The following is a 25,403-nucleotide window of genomic DNA, read 5'->3' on the forward strand; positions in this document are numbered from 1 at the left end:
CTTGCTCAACTCTGACAGGACGTGTTGACGAGTCCTGCTCATCTTATTGGGAGAATGTTAGTCATTTCCTCTTATCAACCTACAGATCCTTACCCAGAAGTCATTTCTACCAGATCGACACGTTTGATTAACTCGCTGACGTTGTTAATTTCTCGGTGACTGTACCCGGACGCATCAATGGAGGCCCAAATCCTTATTCTCCCATTTAATATTTTCCACAGAAGTGACACAATATAAAACTTTTACACAAACAACAAGATCTGCTTTTGGTCTTATCCCTCCAGTCAGTATTTGGAACATCCTTCGGTTAAGTCGAACCGAAAAGAAGCATCTTCTCCAGTTTACGATGTATCGTTGAGTCTGAGCACACCGTTAAGGACTTGGACAAACGACGGGGAGGGGACCGTGGTGAAAACCTTTGTAGGGGACGGAGACTCTTGCGGAGGAGTTGGTCGCGGCCACCGCTCGTAAAACTTGACAAAGAAGAGCGGGTCTTTGAAGGGCCCCCCGTAGATGATGGCCTGCATCAGATAGACGAGGGCCACAACCATGAAGCTGATGAGGAAGAAGGGGAGGAAGGGCCTCAAGTGGTGCCAGGCAACACCGACTCCGTAGCTGAGGCTGCTGATCCCGCTCTGGTGGCCGGTGTGGGTTGTGTGGCGGGAGGAGTCTGGGGCCGGAGTGTTATCCGAAAACTCCTCAGGTGAATTTGAAAAGGACGAAGAGGGGCCCTCGGATGAATCCATGGGTTGTAACTGCAATACAAGTCCTTTCTTTGCACCCAAACAGATACTATAGGTTACTCACATTACTCCCCGAAAAAGAAAAAAAAAAAAAAGGAACAGCCAGTGAGATTATGAAGAAGTAAGGATGAAGCCAAACTTAATCTGTGGTTCCTCTGACGTGGACTCCTGCTGTGATTAATCCAAAGATAAAATCCCTCAACAAACCTCGGGTCTCGGGTCCTGCAGGCCTCCCAGTCGAATCCCCCACCCCGTCAGATAAACTGCGCACTGGCATTAAATGTTCCTCCTTCTCTTTGAGCTCCGGACGGACCGAGAGGAATCAAAGAGCAGCAGGGAAGCCACAAATAGATTTGACACCCAATGACAGGACACGTGTAAGGAAGGGTGCTGCTACTTTTGGTGATCTCGGTTTTAAGGGCTGCGTGTGTGCCAGGAGAACAGGTTAAAATATTAGACGCACACACACACACGCACGCACGCACGCACGCATTCACGCGCACACACGTACGTACGTACGCGGGGTGGCTAACAGAGACAAGCACACACATGCAGGTCAGAAATGTGCTTGCATCAGTGAGAGGACGTTAATGTTTCCCACTTGTTTATTACAGTTCTAATAATACAGCTTTGACTAAAGAGTTCTTACATTAAGACAGGTGCAGCGGGAGGATTTCACAGCTAGTAAAAACTTTATACCGTCTCAATGCTGTGTTAAAACGCTATCATTTACTTATTTGGTGTATTTTAAACCCAGCGGTTAAAAATATAGTTCGTCTAAAGAACATGTCAACAGGATGGCAACATTTAAAGTGTCTTGTAAAGTGTTTTTCACATTTTATCATCTTACCACAAACATGAATGTACATCATTTCGAGGGGGGTGGGGGGTTATTAGGGAAATAAAGCATAACTGTGAGGTGAATTTTATATTTGCTTTACGACTAAAATTTGAAAAGTTTGGTCATTCATTTGTGTTAAGTAACCTGGAGTGAATGTTTGGATGTACCTTTTCTTTGCTCTCACAGCCAAAGGTCTTTGCAGGTGTAGAAACCAACATTTTTCTCCATCCTTGCTAAAATATTTTAAGCTCAGTTAATTAGGTAAAGTGTCTGTCATCCTAACCCGATAACATGCTTTGCTCAAAAGCAATCCGTTGTAGCTCTGACTGCATGTTTAAGGCCATTGTCCTGCTGAAAGGTGAAACCTCCTGCAATCTCAATCTCTTGAAATCCAATCCAATCTCAAGTCTAGTGAAGCTTTTCCTTCGTGATTACCCTGTATTTAGTTTTTCTTCTTGTCATTACATGTTTTTTTTTTCTTTGACTGAAAGCCAAAAAGCTTAACAATTTAGATTAAATTTTTAGTCTCAAAGTTTTGCCTTTTCTTGTTTGCCTCACAACTTCCACCCTGACCAGCGAGCTGCCTTCATTGCTCTCTTACACTCACAGAAGACCTGTATTTTTACAATTTAATTATACAAACATACATGCATTTGAAAGATCTTCCTTCAACTTCACATTTACATATTTGTGTTGGTCTATCACATAAAATCCCAACAAGAGACATTTTTTGTGGTTGTATCGAGACAAAAACAGTATAAATATGGTTGCAAACACTACACAATGTTCAGAGGAGGCAAGTGCAGCTGAAAAGGGACAACGTGTTCCTACGAGGGTGAAGCACATCGTACTTGATGCTGGAGTAGCGTAAAAAACTAGGTCAGATTCAGACTTCTGCTGTCAGACGTGGGGAAACTTCGAACATTCACACTCTGCTATGTTGCTAAAAGACACAGTGAGCAATCCGATCTTTGACTCTGTGGAATCATAGCCTGTAAAATTAAATTAAATCTGGCTCACTGGCTGACACGTAACAAATCCTGTAGCCTGACTAATACTAAAACCATTTACAGTCGGCTATGCACTTCCAAAGCCCCCTCGTGATCCAGCAGCTGCCTTTCGAAATGTGCCACATACTGAAAGCGACAAGACATGTACCGGAGCGCAACCCTGAAGCACAAAATCATGTCGATATGCAACGGGAGACAACAGAAAAGTTGAGTGTCAGCGCTCCAGTCTTCTGTTGCTTTGTTGTGAACACGTTCGATGCGTTTGACGCAGGGGTTGTAGAAACGCGACTCGTTCAAAGGCAAATCATTTTTGCTGGATTAGAAGAGCTTTGATAATTAGTTAATCCATGAAGCAAACTTCAAAGGGCTTCACAGAGCAAACTGATGTTAGGGAGAGAAGAGCAGACGGGGTCAAGTTTTAGTGTTTGCAACTCGCCCCAACGAGTGCCAGGGGATGAAATTACCGAGACACACCGGCTCTTTAATTAGAAATGTTTGGTGACAGAAGTTCCCACTTATCTCATGTAGGGAAATTATAACCTAGATTAGATTTTTTTTTTTTTGTTGGTGTGTAGATATTTAAAGAAACAATCTGAAGGATCAAGTGTCAGAGAGTCAGATAAATGAATACTTTACGAAAGTAGCTCCTCGTTTCTGATTCAGAATAAAGGCAGACAATTCTCAAAGCAATGCGAAAGAAGAAAAAAGATTTAACATTTTAATTAATCACACGTTTAAAAAATTTTCCAGTATGTTTTGGATGAGGGAGCAACATGAAATTTGATTTTACATAAATTCCATAATATTGGCACTCGAAATTGAAAGACTATATTGAAACTAGCCTAATAGAATCAAGATCATAATCAAAATTGATTAATATAAAATATCACAATTTCAAGAAAAACTGAATACGTTTTAAAAGGACTTTAAAAAAAAAAGCTTCGACATCTTATGGGGCCATTTCTTAGTTGACAACTCGGAGAAAGCACGACACAGGTGGCAAAAACTTGTCTAAGAAAAAATCTTTATTTATAAAAAAAACAAACAGTATTACCAGTTACATACTTCACTGAAAAAGCAACTGCTCAGAGCCAAGGCAGGTGTATGGTACGTCATAATTTTACATGGATAGGCAACAGTACAAATATACTATATGTGTGAAGAGATTAAGAAAAAAAAAAAAAAAAACTAAAAGATTGGTCTCTTTTGCTTTTAAAAACATAGCAGTGAAAGTTGAATTAAAAAGAAAAATTGCATAATGCTCTCACCCACATACAAACCCCCAAAAACAAACACACACACTGGACACAAAATACAAAACAAATGGGTTAGACCAAAATTTAAATTATAGAGCATCTCTCCCGAAGCTACAGGAAAACTCGAGTCTCCTCTGAGTAACAAAAGCCTCTGAAATTCATATTTCAGTCGACGCAAAACGGATTTAGAGGTGAAGGTACAAATGGCTACATGGCAGACTCTTATTTGAAAAGTCAGAGAAAGTTCACCTGATTTTTTTTTTTCTTTTAAGTATTGAGACAGGAAAAGTCTGGTTAGTGGTTAAACGTGTAGTAGTGTTTGTCACAGCTTCACATCTCAGTACCAGGTTTGACACGTTGTACTGGACGAGTCTGCTAAATCCAGGCAGAAATAAAACGAAACAAGCAGCTCAAAACTTATTTTCTACTAGGGGGAGAGGAACAGAAACAAATTTAAAATATAAAAAAAACTGAAAAAGAGGCAGCAGGAACATAAGACGGTTAAAAAATAAAACAGAGGGCAATCAGACAAAAACAATTAAAAGCGTCTGGTCCGTGCAAGCAAAGACATTACTCAATAATAATAATAAAAAAAAACAAAAAACAAATAATCATTTTGACACAACGCGCGCACACACACACACGGTCACAGGTTTAGCATTTTGACAAATATACAGGTCTGTGCTCATCCCAACAGAGAGAAAATAACTCTAGACAGGAAAATAACTCCTATATAAACATTCTCCATCTACAGGGCGGCCTGTGGGTGCAGCCAGCCTCCCAGCATTCCCAGGAAAGGGACAATTTAAATTAATGCGCCAAAACCAATGCAGTCATCCTGTTTCGCCTATGTACACTATATTCCCCTACACACACGGCTAAAGACAGATCCATCGTTCGGATGCAGGGGCTGGCAGCAACATACTGAGCATGATTATTTGTTTACTTAGCGAGAAAAAGAAATGGGGGGTTGGGGGGAGCAGGATGAAGGCTGCAGAATAAAATGATTGTCAACAAAGGTGATTGCCTTTACAGAAGACAACTATAATTTATAAACTGAATATAGTTCTGCTGCTACAATTGAATGAAACAGGTGTGTGTGTGTGTGTGCTGTCTGTAACTGTTTTTCTGCAACACGACCACTTTCTTTGGATGCTGATCCTCATCTTCAGATCCCAGCTGTGTGGCGACGGAGAGGAGGGATAGACAGAGGAAGAGGAGGAGACGGCGTCCAGGTCTGCCTCCTCGCTCTCCTCAGTAGCAGTGGTAGGGCAGGGACGGCCCGGTCTGGGTGATGCACACTATGAGTTTTTCTGTAGAAACAACAAACGGCGAAACACGCAAATTAAAAACCACTGGGGAAAATAAAAAGGTATTTATGAACAACAACAACAAAGATACAACATGGCAGCTGCACACTGGTGCTGTCACAACTTTTAAAAATAACACGTGTTTAATTGAAGCTGATGAAGAAAACTTACTTTGATGAGAAGGATTTTAGCACACGTTAAACTTAATACTTGATAAGACTTCAGTGATTTAACACGTAGCTTACATCAGTTAAACGTCTTTGCACAATAACGGCAGATCAAGTGGGTTGCAATGTTTTCTGTGACAACTAATCAGATATAGCAAAGGTTATTTAAAAGGTTACGTTAGGCAAACTGAACAGGCGACGACGCGGCTGTTTGATGGTTTTGGTGCCAAAGTTTTTTGAGTATTAATCATTTACCTTTTTGAAATGTTTCAGCATTTCATTTATTTTAGTGTCTGAACTTTGATCAGTTTGAACAAACGGCAACAATTATTTTTATTTTTGAAAATAAAAGCACTTTATTCTTTAGAAATTGAGATGTTTTTTTTCCCCCTTCATCTTTAAGATGAAGACACAGTAACACAGGGAAACTTTTTAAGCTTCATGCTTTCAGACATTTTTCATTGTAATTTAGATTTGAGAAAAAAAGATGACCAATTGTATAAATGTACAAAATGAAATTAAAGGGGAAATTGTGACATTTTAAAGACTTTAAGGCTTGAATTAAGACCAACTTAAACGTTTAACTTTTTTTTAAACCATGAACACTTCTGTGATGGTTTATACATGAAGTGGTGAATCCTGTGACTTGACTAATTTTTCACACAGAGGCGTGACAAAAAAAAAAACTCCATCACCAATCTGTGCTTGTGTACTACAAGAATAAAAAGGCAAAATATATTCAGAATACATCAACTTCTTTATGCTTTTTAAAATTACCTGTGATAAAATTGTAATTTTTCTGAATTTGTAACAACTTCTTTTAGAAAATGCCTGTAAAATAACCTCAAAATCATCCCTGATGGTTTAGTATCACAGATCATGAATCTAAAAAAAAAAAAAGAAAAAAGGTTTTGATCCAAATACTTGCAAATGGTGTTTGCCCTAAATATGCGTTTTCTAAAGTGGTGCCAAATAATAAAATCAGACAAGTTAAATCTTCTTATAGGCTGGGACATCAGGTGCAGTTTCAAGGATAACCACCAGGGTGTGCTCCTAAACACCAAAGCAAATTAACCCGCCAATAGATAATCCATTAGAAATGCATGGATGAACATCAAGTTACAGGAATAATCTGACCATAAAAAATATGCCTTTTCAGTTAGTAATATGTCCATTTGTGTCATGTAATTATACATATCTTTTACTCCTATTCTACATTTTGAGATTGACTAAATTTGAGGAAGCAAAACAAATTTTTCGACCATAAAAAAAAAAATTGATGATATTGTGACAACACCACAGAGTCCTCGCTCTAGCGTTTAAACTTGTATTATCCAGAGTTAGAAACAACGCACAAGGACCAGCTCAGGGGCAAACTACAGCAATATGTACAGCACAGAACATCGGGGTGGGGGGGCGTCACAGATCTAACATGACCACAATAAACCTCCACCTCTGTTCCAGCACACCACCGTGGATTTACACCAGTTTATTCGAGGGTCTGAAGTAATAAGAGACAAAATAAGCTCAGAGTAAACATGCAGGATTAGAGGTCAGTTGGACATACCATGCTGTTACATGCAGAGGGGGGGTAGAGGGGAGGGTGCGGGGCTAACCATCGTAGGAGTCCAACAGAGGCAGGGAGCCCTTTCTGCTCCCATACACCCCTCGCTGAGTGACAGAGGAAGAGAGAGAAAGAAGGTGGACAGGAAGTGACTGTGAGAGAAGTGTCAGTGAGTTACATTAAAAAGGTCACAGCGAGGAAATGTTGAACACAGTGCATCGGGTTAGGGATTAGTCCAGTTCAGGCAGGAAACGGGTTTTTTTTAAAGTACCGGTAAAGTGTCTGTGGTTTCGTCCAGAGTGTGTCTCCTCTCCTTCTGGTCCAGTGTAGAGTAGGAATCTGAGGGACGATCAAATAAAAATCCGATCAACACATTCATAGTGACTTTAACACTAATTTGCAAAAACAGAGAAGAAGAGATTAATATACCAACCAGGGCCGAGATCATTCAAGGGAATTAGATCCCTCTTATCTCCTAGAAATAAGCAGAAGTGGAAAAATAACCTTAAAAATATACAACATACATTTGAGTTTACAGACTTTAATTTCAAGAAACGCCCGTATTCAGAAATTACGTCCGTACCTCTGTCCAGTAGCGGAGTGGTGCTGTCCTCGTAGGTGCCGTTTGCTCTGGTGCTCGGTCCGTTGGTGGTCGTGGTGTTTGGGTTCAGGTTCACCATGAAGTCCGTCTTCTTCCAGCCGTCCTTCTCCAGAGGCCGGCGCAGCTCTTTGTGAGCCCAGACGAGTTGCAGCACCTGAGCCGCTCCTCGCACCTCGCGGTCAGTGCGGCTACTGGAAGAAACCCGAATAAGCGGCCAAATTAAAGACGTGTTCAGCTTAAACCGTGAAGACGGTTTATTACATAAACTAGGGGAGATGTTGAACTTTAAAGAACAAGCAACGACTCGATTCTGGTTTAAAAGTGGGACAGTTTCCCAATTTAAACTTGTGAGCCGTGCTACATTTTCGACTTGTAACTTTAATGTCAAAAGTTGGAAAAGCCTGTTTAATATCAAGCTACTGATCAGATTAAATATTTTTGGTGCATTCAACACAGTTTGATTTGAGATTTCAGACAGACACAATTTGTCAATTCTTGACTTACAAAAAGCAGGTCAACAAAAGTTACTTTATTTGAATGTTTTGTTCTATAGAGAAAAAAAAAAAAAGTCTTACAAATTTGTCTCATTTCCAAGTTCTTAATCGCAAGGTGAGTTTATCAGCTGGTGTCCTACAGTGCCCTGTGCTTCGTTTGTTTGCTTTCAGTATGTATATTTATGATTTACCCTCCGTAATACTTTAAAATATGAAAGTATTTCTACTCATGCAAACAAAGTTGCAGGCCTGTGTGAAGGTTGTGTGTCAAAAGTTGCATCCTGGCTCGACTCAATTTGTTACCAGCTTCCTCTCCAAAAGCCACACAAAAGATTTCAATCTTGACACTTTTATCTTAGGAAAAAGCCCAACTTGTCATCGCAAACATTTTAAGTTTCTTTTGAGCTAAAGAAATTCTAATTTTTTTTGTTCAATTTGAGAATACTTAATTTAAGCCATGCAAGTCAGTAAATCTCATCATTCCCTTTTGCACTTTAGTTTTTCCAAGAATAGACAAAACAGTCATTAAAATATTCCTAACTAAAAGAAAAAAAAAAAGTGTACACTTTCTAAACTTTTTTTTAATTCCTACACACTATACAAACAGCATGTTTTCTACAAGGATTCTCTCTCTCTCAATATCCCCACACGGATTTTAAATCTGTAATCCTGAAACACTTACCCATCTTTACTGATGAGCACCAGCCTCTCAATGCCAGATGCGATTCTCAGTTTCTTTGCCGCCTCCACGCTGTTGCCGAGCACCTCAGTGAGCGTGCTCAGTACCGACACCATGGTTTCCTCTGACAGATTGCACCTCGACTGGTTCTGGCCTCCGGGCAGGACAGCCACCAGGTGAGGCAGAGCGTGCTCGCCTACGTGAGAAAAGACGCGAGTCAGCATTCCTTCATTTTCGCAGCGCAGGCGAACGTCAGGACGTGTTGTTCAGTAAACAAAGAAGATCGTCTTACCCAAGAGCTCACTGTTGCGGTTGTCGATGGCGAGGTTTCTCAGGGCTCCAGACATTGCCCGAACAACACGATCGTTACTATGGGAGAGCAGTTCCGTCACGATGGGGAGGCCCTTTTCCAGACGCACCATGGCTCTGATGTACCGACCAAACTGGACACACACACACCATCATCATCATCATCATCAGCTCAAGCAAAGCTTTCCAGAGGCTTTACAGCAGGATTACGATAACTCAAGTATTTTAAAAAGGTAATTCAGTTGTTGAAGCATCTGATACTTACGGTCCATCGTCCGGCACACAGGTTCTGGATGGCGCCGGCCGCCGCCTCCAGCACTGAGGGGTTCTTGCTCTCTTTGAGCAGAGAAGTGTAAACGCGGACCACCTCTGGTTGGTACAGCAGCTCATAACCTGATGTCAACAAAACCATGAACAGAGCTTGATGAACCTTTAGCCGACGACATGTTAGTTCAGACAGCATTCTGGGTCAGACAGATTCCTGACAGGCCTTTAACCTAAAAGCAATGCTGCGTTCCAGCTACCCGGGAAGTTAAAACTCAGAGCCGAGTTTGATGTCAGACCCGAGGAAACAGCATCACAGTTAAATCACATGCATCAGACTCGAGGTCCAGGGGCCAAACCCGGCCTGCCGTATAACTGCGGGCTGCCGCATAAATAGAGCAGTTGTGTGCTTAACTTAATAAAATAAAAAATGCTATTTTTATCTATTGGTTTATTTTATTCTGGGCATCTGAGATTTACCTCAGTTGCTTTAAAAGGTACTTTTAACTGCTGAGGCACAAAAAGAAATTAAACTCTTGCTGAACCTTTCATAAAATTAGAGCATTTATCATGCTTTACTGTCAAAATGACAGCAGCCTGCGGTCACAAGTATGAATTATTTTAGACAATTTAGAGATGATCAAATTCATTTGATTAAAATTTATTGATCTAGATTCGTTTCCCCAACCTTTGAACATGAAATTTGAGAACTTCTGGTTTAAAAAGGTTTTTAAATGTCATTCAATAAAACAAAACCCAACATTTTCAGACTGAAATGAAGATAAATACAAACATGTCTGCATATTCGAACTCTTGAGCTTGTTAAGCAAACAGATGTTCAGCATAAAAACAAAACTACTGGTCATACCGTGCGCAGGCGTCGTCCTCTTTGGAAAATCGTAAGACTCTGGACTCCCATCATCCCCATCCTTCTTTGCTGCAAATTATAACAAAAATAATTTTTTTTTTTTATAAAATTCAAAATTGGAGAAATGATCAAATAAATATTCCCATGCAGGCAAAGTGATTATTATGTGTTCTACTTCTAGAAACGACACCCAGTGATGAAAGCGCCGTGGGCATGCAGCGTCGTTTCAGTGGCGAATGTTCATGCCCGTGTGACACGAGTAAACGGACTTCGTCTCTCACTGATGTTTGTTTAGAGTTAGTGAAATGGGTGATGGCAGCAGCTCTTTAAGCATTCAACACCAAGAGGAAAATCTTACCTTTGGAAAACCACTCATCTAAACACAGCGGAGAGACAGGAAGACGTGAAGGAGGGTGGGAAGACAGAAGGAGCAGGGGGAGGAGAAGGGAAACAGTGGCAGAGTGTGAAAAACAGCAACAGGTGCTTCCGCCACCAGCAAGCTCAAACCGACCAGCGACTGCCTGGCTTTCAAACAGCAGACGTCTCAGACGCAGAGGACATTTTGGACGTAAAAACTTGTCCGACACTGACCTTTGCCCTTTCGCGAACCAAAGCAGCCTCCCTTGTGGGCTGAGGCGGGGCCCTGGTTGAGCGGAGTCTGCTCTTTGAAATTTTCGCAGCCGGGGATTTCGTGGTGAACCTGATAGGACAGGTTCCTCAGAAGGCAGACGCAATTCTCCACCAGCTGCAGAAACATCGAGAGACAAAAGTTAATGTAATAAAAAGAAGAAGAAGAAAAAAAAAAACAGAACGTAGGGATTAAAGATGCACATATGGAGAAATGTGCAGATTCCAGTAAAATAATAACCTTATTATCCACGTCTTTGTGGTTGAGTTGTGACTGGACAATGTACATGAGCGAATCCACCAGCCCTGTGCATTCCCTCAGCTTTCGTCGGGCCTCACTCCGTTCTGAGCTGACATTCCTGATGAAGGAGGTGGAAAAGTTAAGGACATAATTTCACGTTTTCCCTCTCAATTCTCTCCGCTTTCCGTCCAATACCTAAGGCAGCCAGCAGTGTTGGTCAAGGCTGTATCCCACTCCAAATGTCGTGGTTTGGAGCTCTCCTCGCCTCCGCCTTTCTCCCAGCCCGAGTGAGGAACAATCACCTCGTCGGCGAGAGCGTGCAGAGCGTGGTCCACTATCTCCATCTTCACCGAATCATGGGAGGAGAGGTTCCACAAGGTGCCTGTCGCAAAATTACAGCGTATTTTAAGTTTGTTGTGTGGGTCTGAATGCAAGAAAACTAAGCAGATTGTGTGGAACAGCAAGGCCTCTCACATCTGTGGTATGACTGATTTGTAGAGTGTGTGGATAAAAAGTGTCATGTAAAAAAAAAAATAAAAAAATTCTGGTAATGTAAAAAAAAAGAAAAAAGAAAAAATGTTAACCCTAATATTTTCTCGCAGAGTAGATTTGACTTCAATGTCCAAATAAACTGAAGCTATAAAACATGCTTGTCAAACAAGATAGCATGTTTTATAGCGGTCCTCCAAAGAACTGCTTTGGGGAGGGAAAAAAAAAAAAAGAGCCAGATTTGGCAAAATTTACACATCTAAAAACCAAAACTTTGATCAGAATCATGTTATTGCTCAGCTCCATAAAGAAAAAGAAGCAAACAAAAACAGAACAAAATAAAACAAAACAGGTTAGTTAAACTAAGAAGCCAGAGAGAGGTCAGACCTGTGATCGTGTCAGTGAGGTCCTGGTCGTGGGTTTTCCTCAGCAGCCTGACCAGGGCAGTAACTCCATCACAGTTTTTGATGGCGATCTTGTTGTCTGCGTCTCGTCCGTATGAAATGTTCTTCAGAGCGCCGCAGGCTGAGTGATGAACCTCCTTACTGGGATGGTCCAACATCGACACCAAGGCTGGAATGCCCTTTAGGCGGCGCACTTCCGACTTCACCTAAAAGCAGTTAGAAACCTTATGTAAAAACCTGAATATTAAGCAACAAAAGCTGAAATACTGGATCGTGAATAATTATTGTTTATGCAACTGAGGAATATTCCACCTTATCATTTTTGAAAGTGAGATGCTGAAGGTAGGCGGCGGCGTTGGCCTTGACAGGATCCAGACGGTAATTCAGCATGGCGATCACCTCTGGTAGATCTGGCTGCCTCCATGAAGTGGGAGGGCCCTTTCTCAGCGTGCTTTCCAGGGAAGCCATGCTACCCCTCTCCAACGTCATGGGAACCGCCCATGCATAAGGGTCGACTCCTCCCACGTCACTGTCCAAAGTGTCTTCGCAACTTCTGCAGGTTTCAGGAAGACGGAGCAATATTTGTCAAGAGCATCCTGAAGCTGGGACGTCAAGGAATTATCCAACAAGAGCAGAACTTTGCCGTTATACCTGAGTCTGCGTCTGTCCATTCCTGGACCCGGCCCGAGACGAGGCATTGTACCGTAGCCTCCAGGGTGCATGGGTGGAGGCCCCATGCCGTAGTCGTCATACACCATGCTGCGCTGGTCATCCTCCAGTCCGTAGTGGCCGTGGCCATACCTCATCTCCAACGCTGACCCCAGCGCCCTCATGCGGCTCACCTGGGGCTGCGCTGCGTACGGGTCCAGCTGCTGGCGGCTGGGGGCCCTGTAGCCAGAGTCCAGAGTTCTGTATCCATCGACAGGCCTGCGAGGGAAGGAGGAGAATAATGGAGACCAAAATCTGTGAAATGCTTCACTCCAGCTGACCCAAACACTACAGAATAAAAGCCGTTACAGGAATAGTTCAGGATTTTTGAACTGAGGTTTAGTTAAAAGGTTAGAAGCAGATTACTGCAAAAACATCAAATATTACCACCTTGGTACACTTGAAACAAGACAGAACTAACTTACAAGTCATTTAAGGCAAGAAGTGGGAACTTGTTTAAGTCAATGATTCTTCAATATTGATAAAAGGTTTTAGCTATAAATGAGATAATCTGCCAACATTTTAACTTGTCACATAGGAAAAATGTCTTGTTCCACTAGCAGATTGTTTTATTTATAACCACCACTTTCTCATCAATATTAAATAATTGACTTAAACAAGCTCCCACTTCTTTCTGAAAAGTTACTTGGAAGTTAGTTTTGTCTTCTTTCAATTGTAGCAAGATGTGTTTAGTATAAATCCAGATAAGATGCTTTCATCTCATCTGTGTGGCAAACATCTGAGGTGTTTGGTAGAAGAGAAAAGCGCATTTCAGAGGTCTTAACTTTGTAAAAACACCACAGTGGTTCACGTGAACGGTAAAACAGTTTCACATTTACTTTGGGCACTTATTTACACAGAAAACAGAGTGCGTTTTCTGGTTGGCCACATTAGAGCTTCCTGTACGAAGCATACAGAAAACAGAACATGTAAAGTGTTCTCGGTTCTCAGTCCTTTTTACAAGTTTCTGGCTGATTGTTAACATGTAACGTGTGAAGAAAACAAAAAGGAAGTAACAAGTTCAATAATTCAACCATGGCACTGGTTAAATACAAGCAGCGTAATGGAACTGACCTAGAATAGAGCAAACATAAAAATAAATCAGCAGAGGCATGCAAGCCCTTTATTAGTATCCACCAGTGGTTTTGCATTCCATCTTGAAACTTAAAATTTCTGCAGAGTATGCTCCGTTCCAAAAAAAAAAAAGTGTACAGTTTCTGTAACAAATGTGATACATGAAGCAGAAATTGAAGTTCTGCGTTTCTACTTCCTCCGAGTTGCTTGTGTTTCCGTACCTGTAGCGCTCATCCATGTGCGAGCCCCGGCTGAGGCTGGTGTATGCCTCCGACGGCGGACCTGGCCGGTAGTCTTCGTAGCCGCCAACCGGACCATAGTGATAATTTCGGGGTACCGTCGCGGTAGGGTAGTCCCCAACCCCAGAGGGCCTGTAAGGCCTGTCCAGTGTGGCGCTGTAGATCCCCATAGCAGGCGACAACATCCCATCCATGGACGACTGAGAGGCCGGAACCATGCGCGAGACTGGTTTCTTCATCTGACACAGAGACGGCAAGAAACGTTAGTTTAGGAAAACGCTTTAAAAGATACAAAAACCATGAAACATCGACGTACTCCGTTATCTGTCCTCCGGGTGGTTCCTTCCTCAGAAAAGACAGAGTGCACTTCCTGGGATTCATCCTCAGGTGTGTAGCTGTCATCAAGAGCTCCGTGTGCGGGGTCCACCATTCTGTACTGTAATAGCAACAGCAAACGTTAAACACAAAAAGATCAAGTTAGCGCAGGAATAATTAACCAAATTCATTATGATTCACTGATTAGTGAAATAATCGTCAACTAATCTAGCAACTGATTGATCGTTAACTGGAATATGCAGACTTGCTAAAAGAACATCGTCCTCAGATCAGTAATTATGCCGAAACTGTACAAATAATCTACATTTTGTATTCAAGATATAAAAATTATTTTTTGGTAAATCTGTTCTACACTGAATTCAAATGTCAGTTTTAGCTTCACCTGGTTCAATTTCTGTTAAAAATAAATTAGGCATCTTTTGCTATCCCATTATTAATTTAAAAAAAAATACAGTATTTCTTCAGCTAGATACATCCTCTGCTACAACATTGCATTTTAGGCAAAAAAATATATATAGTTGAAAAAAAAAATAACTGGCTTATTTGCATCTTTCAATGAATTTGCAATATGTAAAAAAGAAAAAAAAAAGGAAAAAAAGGCTGAAGTGGTTAAATGAAAAATCTGTACACTACATTTTATCCAATTACCCTACATCAAGCATAAAATACCAAAAAAAACAAACAACACACCTGCGTGCCGTTCATGTACGAGTCAGTCAGCTTCAGACGTTCTATGTCTGCATCCCCTAAACGCCCGTTCTAAGATGGAGAAGAAGAAGCACCGTCAACATCATATTAAAACACCACGTCAGTTTGCTTCAACACATATTCATTAGTTGTAAAACTGTGTTTTTTTAAGTAATCAGAGTTCCTCTAACTGCTGCTAAAGCCCAGTCAGGGCCGACCAACCTGTCCCTGCATGTTAATGGCTCAGTGAATCAGCGCCAGACACACACAGACACAAAAGGCGAACACTGGAATGCAGACAGACGCTCCTGCACTCCTCTTCCTCCTGCTCTGCTCGCTTACATAACCACCTCTTGCCACACATTCGAATCAAACTGTGACCAACATTCATTCTTAAGATAAACTCCCTGAAATATCAGTCATCAGGCGAACACAGCATCGCTACATTGCTTTAGATATCTTTTCCAGCCATCATTCATCCGCCCAGTTACTATCAGTTTCTCTATGACAGTGATGGCGAGTCAGACGACCTTCTGACTCAGGCCACATTTATAATGTATCATACCAGATTAGGTGCTGTGTCTAACTAGTAGGAAGGCCTGTTATTTTAAATTAACGGGAAGGGAAGGCAGTGTTTTTATATCCAGCGGGGCGCACTTCCTCTACAGGTCGTCATTCCTAGTCTACAGACCCCGATGAACTTTGTCCTGGTGGAAAAACCTCGGTTCACCTCCATCAACGCTGATGTAAAGATGTCACATTTGTATACATACTACATTTTTTTCCTATCGTTTCGAGATTAGTTACGCGATTACAAAACAAACACCAGTTGGATTCTATTACCCGCCTAACAAATAATAAAAACACAGCTGAAAACGGCCTCTGAGATAAACAGACAGGCAAATTAAAATGAATACTACCTTAAAAATCTGGACTGGAGTCTAAAAAATTTAAATAAAAAAAAACTTCACATTTGCACATGAATGTTTAAAACTGGCTCCAACGACCTGTGCAAGAAGTTTTGATGTGGCAAAGACTTTTATCCAAATAAATTAAGATTTTTTTTTATCTAAGAGTAAGAAAAAATATTTGGTCTACATTTATTTTGTCCCTACCGGAAGAGCCTCTAAGGATTCAGGCAAGATTAAATCTGATGGTGAATAATCCAAAGGAACCCATTTAATCTCTGTAAATAAAAAATGCTCTCAATAATAGACCTTAGCAAAGGTAACATTTGCTTTTCCTGTTAAAGTTTATCAAGACTTTACTTAAAAAAAAAAAAAAAAAAAGTCAAGCTTCTGATGCATTCAAGGCAGCAGCAGATGCCCATTTGTCAAAAAATCATTAATACTTCAATAATTTATACAAAACAGTGTTTCAAGAGTAAGACAGAAAAAAAATGCTTCTAAATTATACAATACCGTTTGGAAAAAAAATTTAATTTATAAAGAGGATAATATAAAAAAAAACAACCCCTGCAATAATTAGTAAAAAAATATTGCTTTAGTCATAAATCTGGACATTTCATCACTAGTTTCTTCCTTCAAATCAACAAAAGAGTAAATTCTGGACATCTATTAAAAAATTCTGACAACTCATATTTGCACATTTCTTTTGTTGAGGCAATGATTTGAATAGTTTGAGACTATTTGAATAAACCAGCACAGCCAGCAAAAAGACTGGAGGGAGTTTATTCTACTCTACACTTTAAAATTGTATCAATTATAACAGTAAAAGCCAAACATTAAGAAGGCATTTAAGCATAAGAAAACGATAAAAACTTACTTTGGTGCTACATTAACAACAGCACATTAAATCCCATTAGGAGAAAAATGATTAATGCAGAGCTGGGATGACAAAACAATGTCTGTAAACTAGTCTGTACTTCTTTGTATGGAAAACCAAGCGACATGCACAACCATCAGATCCATTTCATCATGCTGAAAGGGAGGAGGAGCATTTCTGAAATTCCAGAACAGGCAACAAAAGATGCTCATCAACGTTAAAGAGAACATCCGGTGAGTGACAGAATGCTGAAAGAGTGACGGCCATCTCAAAAATGTCAGCGGCAGAGGAAGTATGAAGGCATGCAACAATATCTGTAAACAAGGAGGAATTCACTGCAAAACACACAAAAGGCACAATCTGCAGAGTTTTGATGGAGAGGAGGTGGAGCCGAGGAGAGAGAGGGCAAGAATGACTGATGGAGGCCATCGAAGGACTAAAACTAAATTCACTGGATGGTGCAGATGAAGGGGGGAGAAGGATCCATGATGCAGAAGATGGGAGAAATGGGGATGTTTTGGACTCTTCGTCGGGGCGTGTTACCTGTGTGAGAGGGAAGGGGTGACCCAGGGCCGTGGGGCTGGTGGCGGGGAGGCCAACTCTCCTCCTCTCCTCCTCCAGAGCCCGGGTCAGCTGTTCAAACTGCACCTCCTGCTCCCTGACTGACTCCAGCAGAGCCGCTGCGTTCTCACACTGCTCCATACACACTGAACAGCCCCAAGGGGTGAGAGTGGGGGCGTTACACACAGCCATACAGATGCAAACACAGCAGCACACAGGGAGGGGTTTTTAAAAGTAAAACCTGGCACTCCAGAACAACAGGGAGCTACATCTGACTCTACAGGAGGTTTGGTGCTGAAAAGAAGAGAGTTACTCTTTTCTGTCCAGTTTCAGCTGAAAAACCATCTGTAATGACTCAGATTTGGGCATCATCTTAGACAGCTGTTGGCATCAAAGTTGTACAAGAGTTGGTTTTGCCTTTACCCCAACTATAAAAGAACATTAGTCACAACCGTGAAGGTATGACATCTGAAACCTGCATCAAAAAAAAAAAATCCCCTAGACTACAGTGGATTATTATGTTATTCCTTTGATAAGGCCGGGTCCGACTTCAAAGTTACTCCCCACTTCTTTAAACGACTTTCATCCGACCTGTGAAAGCAAAAATAATGAAACTCCAGGGTTTTACGCTGCAGCAGGAAACGGTTCAGATGTAATGCCAAACCTACAGCAACGGCAGCAAGTGATATCAAAACCAGACTATTTAAAATATTAGATTAAAATAGATCAAACTATAAAAAAAATGTTCACACAAGTGCAATAAGATTCTTGAAATAAATGTGATAAAAAAAAAACACAAAAAACTCTTAATTGAAAAATATTTTCTTTGTTAAAAGCTCCAGTTTCAATGAGGCAATTTTTGGTAGACACTGAAGAAAATACATGCAGCTCTCTTATTAATGCAGTTTGGTTTCAAAGCAACCAACTAACGCCACATTTGTGAAGAAGTTGATGGTAAATTGCTGCATGAGAACAAAACCTGACTAACATGTCATCTAATGACAGCTTGCTAATCTAAATGTATAAAAGTAAATGTACATCATTAGACGTTTTCCTTCAGAGTATCAGAAATAAAATCTTAAAACATCATTACTGAAATGCATTTCAGCTGCAGTAAGAATAACTCAGGCTTTTCCGTTTTAAATAAAACCAAATGGATAGTGTTTCGCATTTTTTCTGCAAACGTCTCTAGAGCAAGAAAGCGGTATTTTAATGAAGGTCATCATACAGTCAAGGCATCAAACCGGCGTCAGGGCTGTGTGGGGCAGCGATAAGAGAAAGTCGGATACTTCAATGTTCCAGTTAATGCATCGAATATAAATAATGCAATATGTTGATTTGTCAGTGTCATGGTTTGCTTCTGCATCCAGATCGATAAATGAGCTTCATGCACAAATGGAGGAGTCACTTTAGGCTTCTGACTGCCTTGAGTTCCCTCATTAGCAGTCAAGAAGAGGCTTCGTTTTATGGGAAAATGTATGATAGAAACCGATTATAGGCCGTTACTTTTTGTTATTTCACCATTGTTAGAGTCATTGCCCTTTTATTTCAAACACTACTTAAATTTACTTTGATAAAGAAACGGCATAAAACTTCAGCAGGAAGTTAAGCATCAAATCGAAAGGAGAAGTGTTCATTTCTCACTTTGGCTTAAACACAAATACAAACAAGAAGTTCACATTTCTCACTGGAGATTAAGCAAACAAAGCGTCTAAAAGCTCAGCAAAAATCCCGGATACACACCTTCACCTGTGGGCGTGGTTTGGTAGAAGAGGTGAGAGGTCACGCTGCGCTCAGAGATGGGGCTCTAGTTGGACATGTGGAGAAGGCCTCTTCAACATCCAAGCAAAAAACAAACAGGGGGATGAACTACAGAGAAGGACAGAGGGGAGGTGGAGGGGAAACAACAACGGAGACAGCGAGGGAGAAATGTTTTTAGTAAATGTCCCCAAGTCTGAAAAACAGCAACATGGCGAGTAAAAGGCGAACAGCGCGTCAACAGAGCTGTGTTTGCAGAGTGAGTGGAAGAGGCACAGATGCACAGTAGCCCCAGCCTTCAGACACACCCTGTATTTACCCAACATTTGGCCTGCGTACGGCAGCCCGCTGTGGGAAGCTGACCGACCTGCAGCTCGCTCTTAGCCACAGAACATTTCACCGTCAGCAGAAATGAGAAAATGTGTCTCGGAGATCGAAACGGCCACAAAGAGCTCAGGTTTCTGTCTCAGGTGGACTCACGTTTTAAATGTGGACAAAACGCCAACCTGATGCTGCTGTTTTCTCAACTAAGCTGCTCTTTATCCAACCCGTCCAAACTTCCGCGTTACGTTGGCTCAAAGAGAGACATTGTTATATCAGCGTTAAACAAGTGGACCGTGGAAACGGATGCCCTTATCTCCTAATCCACGCTTTGCTGCAGCAGCCATTGCCACACACCTGCCTGACCGGTTGGGTGAGAGGGGCAGCGGCTCGATTTGTGTTTTTCTGTCTCACTGCATCGGGTCAACAAGCAGACGTATACCTCAGTGTCAAGAGTTTGGCCAACCAACTGGGACCCACATTTACACTTCAAGCAGGTGCTCTTGGGTCTGACAGGTAAAGCACTAACAAGTGTAAATGGAGAGACAAGCGAGGCATAATGAGAGCAAGAGATGGCGATGAGTGACTCACAGTTTCACCTCTATCAGATTGCGCAAGTCCCATCAGACTTTGTGATGCCCGTGTAAAGATCCTAGTGGTTTCACCAGGAAGACTCCATGTGCTCTTGGGCATTTTTTAAAAAATACAGTTAAGTGACACGCTATTCCCAGCATGGGGTGTGGCAAGCAGGGTGATTTAAAACGGGAAGAAAGGGGGGCGGTCTAATGAGAAAAGGAGTGGCTTGGGTGAAATTTCCCAAGGAAAGAAAATCTGCAACAACCACTGGGAGCTGGATTTACATGCGGGATAGGAGCGACTGACAGAGACATGATGTCACAAACCCAACACTCGGAGTCATAGCCTCCTACCTGAACCAATAACAAACTGCTGCGCTGCTTCACACATGACCATATTTGGTCAGAGTCGGGAAAGGGCAGATTTCATCCACAACAGATAGGGCTCGTTGCTGTTCTACACTGCCCTAAGTAGACTCTCAGATAGGAAAACAAAGGCAATGCAGGAGCAAACATGAGGATAAAAGAGCAGCGGAGATAATGGAGATAAGGTTGGGCTTGTTGAATAAAGGATAATGGTTAATCTTGCATTCCTGCCATTGTCTTGGGCCAATTCAACTTCACAGCCCACCCTCGTCTGCACTGAAAAGTAACAGCTTGGGACAGTGGCTAATCATCATTCAGCTATCTCCGTTTACTTTTGTTGCATTTCAAGGTGACTTATTCGGTCGCTGTGACACAAGGAAAGAAAACTAAATATCTTATCAGCCACCCTTTCAACCATCCAGAAGCTCTCACTTCATATGCAAAGAAAAAGCAGCGTCCAGAAGATGAATAATACACCATGATTGTCATTTCTTAGGAAGGCTGGGGGGGGGGGGAGTGTGATTTTGTAAGAGCATGGAGTGTGTGAGTGACTGGAGTTTAACCGCAGGCAGGAGGGAATTTGCAGCTGTCAGTCTGGGAGGCTGGTGGGAACAATGTGAAGTTTGTGCAACTGACAGAACAGACAGCAATGTGAAAAGAGCCAGGGAGTAAAGATAACATCAGCGCACACATCTGAGCGGGCCTGTATGTGTGTCCATGCGAGAACGGGGTTAAATTTGGTTCCTCTGTGAACTCGAACGGCTTCTGTCCACTCCCCACGCCTCTCGCGCAGCTGTTGGTTTTGGCCTTGAAAGTTAGAAGTGTGTTTCGCCAAACAATGAAAACAATCAATGTTGTCCCATAGCCGCTCCCTCCCCTTTCCCCTCGCGCCAGCTTCCTGAGAAACAGGATGTTATGGATTCGACATCGGAGATGGATCTTCAGCTCCCCGAAAAACAAATTCCACGACAGGGCCGCCACCTACAGGGCCCTCGCCGATGGCCGCTATTCTGGATCATGCTGCACTTTTTGCCCCCATGACTATATTACACAAATATAGCCCACTTCCTAATTTTGCTAAAACAGTTCCCCACCATTTTCACTTCCGCCTCTATGACCTTTATAAGGGAGACAAAAACAATGATTACACCAAAACCTGATTTGCATTCATTCTGTCCAAATAAAGTTGTCTAGCATACCTGCTATAATGAATTGATGTATTCTTGGACTCTTTCTTCACTCATTATGTATAAAAAAGAGACAATAAGTCTTAGATGTCTTATTTAGTCTAATGTAGGATCTGTGAATAAAAAAAAAACCTCTGTCCAGTTACATTTCACAATGTCATTTTTATTACCTACCCTTTTACTCTCTACAAAGCGTTTCTACAAGTAACTTTAGCAAGTTAAAGACTGTAAGCCCTAAATGCATTCCAAAAACATAATAAGCTTAATAATTCATACATAAGCAAAACTCAATTTTATATATTTTATTAGACATCAACATTTCTGATGTCCCCCGCCCCCAACTAGGGCATTCACATTAAACCAACTTCTGTGCTTACAGCACAAAGACAACCTGATCATATACACTACTAAAGATCATAAACTAGAAATTAATCGTCATTTATGATTGCCTAAACATAATGAAGTTCATAAACGTAAGAATATTAATTGCAAGAAACCTTAGAAACATCAGTTATTTTGTACCAGCAAAAGTTATTTCAGTTTATATCCATAATAATACTGGATGAATCCCACAGCGTAATTGTTAATACAACCAGTCACATGTCCCCAAAAGTCCTGACAGTGCGTTCCAAACTTTGAAGGGAACAACAGGGCACAGAGGAAGGGGTCACGCTCGCTCGTCCACAGCATGACAGCAGCAAAAGTTCAAAACGACAAGCACGTTGCCTCCGAGGTCAACAACATCTGATTGAACCCTGACACACCACGAGCCAGATATTCCCATCTGATTCTGCAGCCATCAGTCAGCATGACTCACTTAACCCTGTCAGAAGACATCTGTGATGACCACGCGCATGCGTAACCATCAATGAGGGCTTTGTAGACTTAATCAAACTGGAGTTATTGAAATGAGCGCTCACACCTGCCGAAACAAGAGAGCCCACATCTGGTTGAGCGGTTTCAGCCGAACCGACGCCGCGGTTTGACGTCGAAGTCAGTGTGATGCTAAAGCCGAGCAAGACTTGTAATGGGATTGAAGCTTTACCCCACTAATCCACTTACCTCCTCACACATACACATGTGAAGTTAACATGTACGCACATGTGCAGACGCCCTCCGGTATGGCTCTCTATGGATTAACCCAGAGTCGTTAAGAGGGCAGACACAATCACAGGCTACGTCCAGAGCATGTGTCAGCAATCAAACAGCGGCTTGGAGACAAGTCGCCAGGAGAGCCCGGCGTGTGCTGTTATTAGTGGCGGCTCCAGCAGATCAACAATAAACCTGAGCCTGTTACACCTATAGTTCAAACACCTACTATATAAACATCTACCAGGACAGACCTAAAGCTTAAATGGAAGTCTTTAATGCCACAATCCAGTATACGTCTGCATGAAACCGGTGTTTACAAAGAGGAAAAAGGCTAGCTTACATATTCGCACTCATGCTGACGGTTATCCACACCCATGCTTTTTTTTTTTTCCCTTCTTCTTCCAGTAACAAAACAAGTTCACACAAGACCCACCCAACAGGTTCACTGATAATCTCAGGTTGTGTGACCGACCACCACCCACACAGAGGAATGGATTTCGCAAAGACATTTTTTAAAGTATACACAATCGTGCCTTAATTATTTACTGTCAGGTTTAGTCATCAACAAAAGGAGTAGCGGTGATGAAATATTAAAATAAGTCACTATTGAGACTTTTCTATAAAAGCAATCAAATTCTAGATACAGTGGTTCGTCATTATTGAAAAATACTCATTTGTTTTGTCATCTAGTTAATCAAGAAGAAAAAAACTTAACAATGAAAACTGATTAAAGCTCATAAAATTGCTTCATATTAATATCCGTTTTATTCTGTGTGACTCTAGCAAGACATCAGTTTTTAAGACCTCTGAACCAATTATAGAGCAATTTGGCAACACATGAGAGGCAGACTAGAAAGACTCAATCAGTTCATTTCTGTTGGAAAAGTAGCCCGTCTACTCAATGTGCAACTTGATCAAGTCAATTATTTTACTTTTTACGTTGTTATCAAGTAACAAACAATTCAAATGTGTTTTCCCGTTTACTTTGTATTCAGTAAAGTCCTGCAAGAAAACTCGGTAGCGCACTGCCCAGCTGTGTTTCCATTGTCGGTGTATATTCGTCAGTGAAATAAGCAGTCAGTTTCATCTTTTCTATTTCTCTCAAACGTGAAAATGATCAGCTGCGGCGTAAATAGGCCAGAAATGTGGAGCCAAAGTGAGAACCATCTCAAGTTAGGAGTAGCTAGCATACCAATGATTTAGAAATCACAGATTATTTGGCAATATGGGTCAGCAGCAATGAAGAGGACGTCATCAAACAGGAAAATTACATTTAAAAAAAGACAAATTTGGAGTTGTACGTTTTACTCACGTAGGGTGCTTTGTAAACGCCACCGCCCTGCTAAATGAGATTATAAAAAAACCCAGCTCTGCTGAGTTGAATGCTCGCTCAGCAGCAAAATGACCTGGATTGGCTGTCTTGCAACGTTAGCATCACAATAACCCACATAGCCCTCCGAGAGGGGAGCTAACGTTAGCATAGCAAACACATTATCCACTAAATAATTTAAATGTAGCGGCCAAGCGGCGTTTACAGATAACCTATCCTGGCATTTACAGTCATACCCGTTGGTATTATATGGTCTTTTGAGTCGCAGACTTCACCGAGAGATTAATCTGTTTGAACTTTTAGATTAGCATCGTTAGCTAACGTTAGCCACCGAGAGTCGTGCTCATCTGTCGAAAAAGCGACCACTCCTTGCCAACGCTGCAGTGCCCTCAAAATGTGCGAGTAACGGGAGGGGGGCACGAAAAGCGCAAATCACAACCAAACATCTGGAAATAATTATGGATTCACTCACCTGCTGAGGGAATACCAGCCCCGACCCCTTCCAGACTACTCCGTTTTTAGTGTTTTCTGCCCTCTCTCTCTTTCTCCCCCTCCTTCCCAGTCCTGTGGGTCAGCCTTGTGGAAAACCAAGCGACATCAGAGTTTTCTACCAAACGGAGGGCGGGATTTAAAAGGCTTTACGGTAAACACGTCGCACTCAGAATGTGTCGTACAGGTGTGTGTAGTCCCTGCGAACAGTTTACCAAGCTACGATTAAACTCCCTTGATCAAACACACATCTCCTTGTGTGACCAGGTTAGTTATTGCAATTGTAAAAAAGGGGATTTAAATTCCGTTTGTAGTGCCGCCTCCTGTCTCCTCCCATGTATTTCCGCCTCCGAACACACACTGATGTCATTTCATTGATTGCCCAAGAACAATGGTCACGAAAGGGGAAGCTTGGATGAACTCCATGGGGGAAGCAGCAGCATTCCACATTAACGCGAGAAAATGGTTGGCACATAAAAACAACGCGGCAAGTGACTGTTCGCTTCTGTGTATGACTCACTGAGCATTTCTTGGCTATATTAGGCATTTCCTGATTTGCTTAATTTAAATCTGCTTGTTTTACTTTTTTAAAAAATATAATTTTTAAAGTTCATACATTTTTTTTTTTGTTTTATGAATAGAAATCTGAAAAGTCTGGCAATATATTTGTATTAAATCCCATTTACTCTGATATCCCTAAATAAAAACTGAAACAACACGCCTTTACAAGAAACCTAATTCTCCTGGTATGAAGGTTCGCCTTTCAGGAGGGTGACACTAAACATACAACCTGAGCTTCAATGACATGGCTGAAATCTAAGAATATTCAAGTTGAAAAGCCCAGGCCAATAAATCCAATAAAATGTTTGAGGCAAGATTTGAAAAATAATATCTGCATTCAGACTGAGTTCAAATTATTTTTGCGCAGAGGAATAGGACGAAAAATCAATCTCTAGCGCTGTTAGTCATATCCAGACTTAAAGCTGTAATTGCACTAAAAAGTGGTTCTAAAAGGCACTGACTCAGGA

The 25,403-nt window shown here is 41.5% G+C and overlaps 1 protein-coding gene across 8 annotated transcripts; it reads right to left on the minus strand.

Annotated features, from left to right (window-relative positions):
- Positions 1–3,601: 3,601 nt before the first annotated feature.
- LOC103471355 (catenin delta-1) lies at positions 3,602–24,674 on the minus strand. Of its 8 annotated transcripts, none has more exons than XM_008420296.3 (22): positions 24,359–24,674; positions 19,001–19,126; positions 17,240–17,403; positions 14,915–14,983; positions 14,205–14,324; positions 13,871–14,127; positions 12,519–12,794; positions 12,180–12,420; positions 11,851–12,073; positions 11,170–11,356; positions 10,975–11,092; positions 10,698–10,851; positions 10,465–10,482; positions 10,107–10,175; positions 9,240–9,367; positions 8,958–9,108; positions 8,669–8,861; positions 7,475–7,683; positions 7,325–7,366; positions 7,163–7,230; positions 6,944–6,998; positions 3,602–5,163 (listed from the first exon to the last, which is right to left on the minus strand). In XM_008420296.3, the coding sequence occupies exons 3-22, from the start codon at positions 17,396–17,398 to the stop codon at positions 5,105–5,107; spliced, it is 2,796 nt and encodes a 931-aa protein (XP_008418518.1). In that variant the 5' UTR covers positions 17,399–17,403; positions 19,001–19,126; positions 24,359–24,674; the 3' UTR covers positions 3,602–5,104. The 8 variants fall into 8 exon arrangements, with proteins under 8 accessions (XP_008418518.1, XP_017162658.1, XP_008418521.1 ...); XM_017307169.2 differs by lacking the exon at positions 24,359–24,674 and adding an exon at positions 23,869–24,276; XM_008420299.3 differs by lacking the exon at positions 17,240–17,403 and having other exon boundaries at positions 24,359–24,673.
- Between the last annotated feature and the right edge of the window lie 729 nt (positions 24,675–25,403).

The sequence above is a fragment of the Poecilia reticulata genome, chromosome 10, assembly GCF_904066995.2.
Source record: "Poecilia reticulata chromosome 10, P_reticulata-male-v2, whole genome shotgun sequence".
Classification (NCBI taxonomy): Eukaryota; Metazoa; Chordata; class Actinopteri; order Cyprinodontiformes; family Poeciliidae; genus Poecilia; species Poecilia reticulata.